This window comes from Dipodomys merriami, unplaced genomic scaffold (assembly GCF_024711535.1).
Source record: "Dipodomys merriami isolate MVZ:Mamm:240054 unplaced genomic scaffold, mDipMer1.0.p SCAF_21, whole genome shotgun sequence".
NCBI lineage: Eukaryota > Metazoa > Chordata > Mammalia > Rodentia > Heteromyidae > Dipodomys > Dipodomys merriami.
Genome location: NW_027203493.1, coordinates 2,423,382 through 2,427,407, shown reverse-complemented (window position 1 = coordinate 2,427,407; position 4,026 = coordinate 2,423,382). Strand labels below are relative to the sequence as shown.

General features: G+C 42.8%; 1 protein-coding gene across 1 annotated transcript; it reads left to right on the top strand.

The window, feature by feature from the left end:
• Positions 1 to 3,078: 3,078 nt before the first annotated feature.
• Or4d6 (olfactory receptor family 4 subfamily D member 6) lies at positions 3,079 to 4,026 on the top strand. Its single transcript, XM_070031818.1, has one exon. It carries the CDS (start codon positions 3,079 to 3,081, stop codon positions 4,024 to 4,026), a length of 948 nt encoding a protein of 315 aa, XP_069887919.1.

The following is a 4,026-nucleotide window of genomic DNA, read 5'->3' as shown; positions in this document are numbered from 1 at the left end:
GTTCATACCTGTCCCTGGAACATAGAGGAAAAACCTAGATGCATCAAAGGCAAGGATAGTGTAAACAAAGTTATCAATGACCCACTAGAGTCCCTTAAACTTTGTCTCAAAATAACCAGCTGTCATTCAGGGTATCTGTTCTTGGTATAAGAAAACATTTGCTCTAACTTTAGTTTTGTTTTGTTTTGTTTTGTTTTTGTCGGTCGTGGGGCTTGAACTCTGGGCCTGGGCACTGTCCTTTAGCTCTTCAGCTCAAGGCGAGCGCTCTACACTTGAGCTACAGCACCACTTCCAGTTTTCTGGTGGTTTACTGGAGATAGGAGTCTCACAGTCTCTCCTGCCCAGGCTGGCTTTGAACCGCGATCCTCAGATCTCAGCCTCCTGAGTAGCTAGGATTACAGGCGTGAGCCCCCAGCGCCCGGCTAACTTTAGTATTTTTAAATTGGATGTTTTGAGTCTTTAAAGCTTAAATTCTGTGGGTCTGTTTTAATCACAGGATGACCTTCATCATTGTTTCCATTCTGTGATTTTTGCATTCTTATTTGCATCTATTAATTAGATAGAATTAAAGTTCACGATGACATTTTAAACCTATATGTAATAAATTCTATTTCTTGTATATAATTGAGAAATGCATTTCTTTGATTATAACTTAATGGAAAACCTAATAAACTGCCATGACAAAAGTCCAAATTAAATCATTAATTGATTTATACAGCAAGATGAATGACTAAGAAATGTAGAATGAGATTGGAATGGAGTAAAAGAAAGCAAGCTCTTGTCCAAATATTCATTCATCTGTTCAAAAAAATATTTAATAAATGATATGTGTCGGGTAGAGGCTACAGATTCAAGAGTAGCAAAAGAAAATCCTGCTTTCAGGGCATTTACACTTTAAAGGGAAAAGTAGAAATAGATACATAATAATAAGCAGTGAAAAAAGTTATGGTAGACTATCACAGGCAAAGCCCTGTTCTCCCCAGGTCATGGGAAAAGATCATGAAGTTCATGGTGGTTAAATTTCTCAGAATTACAGTTAAAGTTCAAAAACTGGTGAAGCTGATTTCAAAGGTTGTGCTCTTTTGACCAAGCTGACTCTGGATTTGACACTGCCACCTTGAGGTTACAGGAAGAAACACCACCAACTTAGGAAACTGGAGAGACTAGTGTGTAACTTTATAGACCCACCCTCTCTTGCCTTCAGAGAGCGTTTCTTCCCTCTCCACCCATCTATTCTGGTTACCATAGTCCCGTTCTCTGCTCATCTCTCCAAGCCTGCTGTGTTTTCCTGGCTAATACTTCCTTCTCCTCCAAACTTCATGAACAATGCTATCTTTCACCTGCCTGATTCCCAGGTACCCATGAAAAAATGGTGTCTCCCTTAGGACCCAAGGTGTTATCTTCACATTCCATACAAGATTAAGGATATTACAGCCACAAAAGACACATGCAAAGAAACAACATGTGAACAAGAAACTGTGAACATGGCTATGTGTAAGTAGGACATGGCAAATTCTCCTTTGGAGTGTAGGGAAGGCATAGACTTCATTGCCTAAGACAAACCTTATCCATGTCCCAGGGGAGTTTCTCCCCGTACTTGAGTCTTGGATGAATATTTCTTTTGAGGTTTCATACAGGAAGAATGGAATAGATCTTGGCGTCGACGGAGTCATCAACTGAATGCTTTTCCTTATAGATATACTTGATGACAAGGAAATAGCACAGTTTCAAATGAGTTATACTACAGTGCTTTCTGCTATTTGTGGTGGCAGGAAAAATGAAATAATATAAGTAAAACACCACCAGACTACCTGTCATAGGTAATACATTACTGTAGGATTTCTGCTGAATTGCATAACTTAAGTATAAGCAAATAGAAGATTGTAAAATTTATGACTAAAAAAATAAAAAGTAGCAATTTACTTGTCCATAAGAATGAAATTATTTTAATTGCAGAAACCTCAGAAACTAGAAGTGGCGCTGTGGCTCAAGTGGTAGAGTGCTTGCCTTGAGCTGAAGAGCTGAGGGACAGCACCCAGGCCGAGTTCAAGCCCCATGACCGACCAAAAAAAGAAGAAAAAGAAAAAAAAGGAAACCTCAGAAACTTAGGAAGCTCATAGGATTTTTATTTCAGAAAACTCCTATATATTAAGCTATAAAATACACATCATTTTTGACAGAACCAGAAGTTAAAAAGGAAACATCAAGGAATCGAATATTTAGGAATCATAGAGCCTGGCTTATTTCAGGGAAAGTGCATGTGTAGCTGGGAACCACTTTAGATAAGAATCAGAAGGATCATGATGCAAAGCCAGCCTAATTTAGCACAATTTAGTGACAACCTATATCAAGAAAAAAAAGCTGGACAGGGTACATGCCTATAGTCCCAGAATCACCTAATAATCTAAACTAATCAAATAATGAATTAATCAAATAATTAATTAGTATAATCTGTTGAATGAAGAAGTTAACTCCTTCAGGGCAGAAGAGAAACCATAGTTAAATGGCCACAAAGTCTATCATCTCTCTCTAGACAAAGACCCAGGAATTGCATGGTTTTCTTCTGTAAGCCCAGACTACTTAGGTTAGAAAAGAAAACCCAGCCGGGCACTGGTGGCTCACGCCTGTAATCCTAGCTACTCAGGAGGCTGAGATCTGAGGATCATGGTTCAAAGCCAGCCTGGGCAGGAAAGTCTATGAGACTCTTGTCTCCAATAAACCACTAGAAAAACTGGAAGTGGTGCTATGGCTCAAGCGGTAGAGCACTCACCTTGAGCTGAAGAGCGCAGGGACAGCGCCCAAGCCCAGAGTTCAAACCCCATGACCCATCAAAAACAAAAAAAAAGAAAAAAGAAAAGAAAAAACAAAACCCATCAGAATAAAACATTTCCAACCACCATGGGAAGACCCTGGCTCCATTTGTCTAAGTAGCCTTAGCTCCCAGACAGTTCAGAAAGTGACTTATCTATCCTACTATAACAACAGTTGATAAATGATCTGGCCACCTCATGACCGATGCTGCTAGCCCTAACATATCTTCTTCTCCCAAAGGTGACGTGGGACAAGGCCAGACCCATCATGAGCCAGACCAACCACACTACTGTGAAAGAATTTGTCTTCTTGGCCCTGACACACTTCCGAGAGCTGGAGTTCTTCCTGTTTGTGCTCTTCCTCTCAGTGTACGTGACAACCCTGCTGGGAAATGTCCTGATCGTGGTCACCATCACCTCGGAATCCCGCCTGCACACGCCCATGTACTTCCTCCTGAGGAACAAATCAATCCTGGACATTGTGTTTTCCTCCATCACCGTCCCCAAGTTCCTGGTGGATCTTGTATCAGAGAAGAAGACCATCTCCTACAATGGCTGCATGGCACAGATATTTTTCTTCCACTTTGCTGGTGGGGCAGATATTTTTTTCCTCTCCATCATGGCCTGTGATAGATACCTGGCAATCGCCAGACCCCTGCATTACATGACCATCATGAGGAAAGAAGTGTGGCTGGCCTTGGTGGTGGCTTCCTGGGTAGGCGGTGGTTTGCATTCCATTGTCCAGATATTTCTACTGCTTCCACTCCCCTTCTGCGGCCCCAACACCCTGGATGCCTTCTACTGTGATGTGCCCCAGGTGGTGAAGCTGGCCTGCACCGAAACCTTCGAGTTAGAGCTTCTCCTGATCTCCAACAACGGGCTGGTGACGCTGCTGTGGTTCCTCCTCCTCCTGGGCTCCTACACTGTCATTCTGGTGATGCTGCGATCCCATTCTGGGGAAGGTCGGAAAAAAGCCCTCTCCACCTGTACCTCCCACATCCTGGTGGTGACTCTCCACTTCATGCCTTGTGTTTACATCTACTGTCGGCCCTTCACCACGCTGCCCATGGACACGGCCGTGTCCATCAATAACACAGTGGTCACTCCCATGCTGAACCCCATGATCTACACCCTGAGGAACCAGGAGATGAAGTCAGCCATGAGGAGACTGCACAGGAGAAGACTCGGGCTCTCTGAGAGCAGGAAGAGAGGGTGA

Excerpts from the sequence above, each read along its gene's own strand:
- Or4d6 (XM_070031818.1), top strand. The coding sequence starts at position 3,079 with ATGAGCCAGACCAACCACACTACTGTGAAAGAATTTGTCTTCTTGGCC.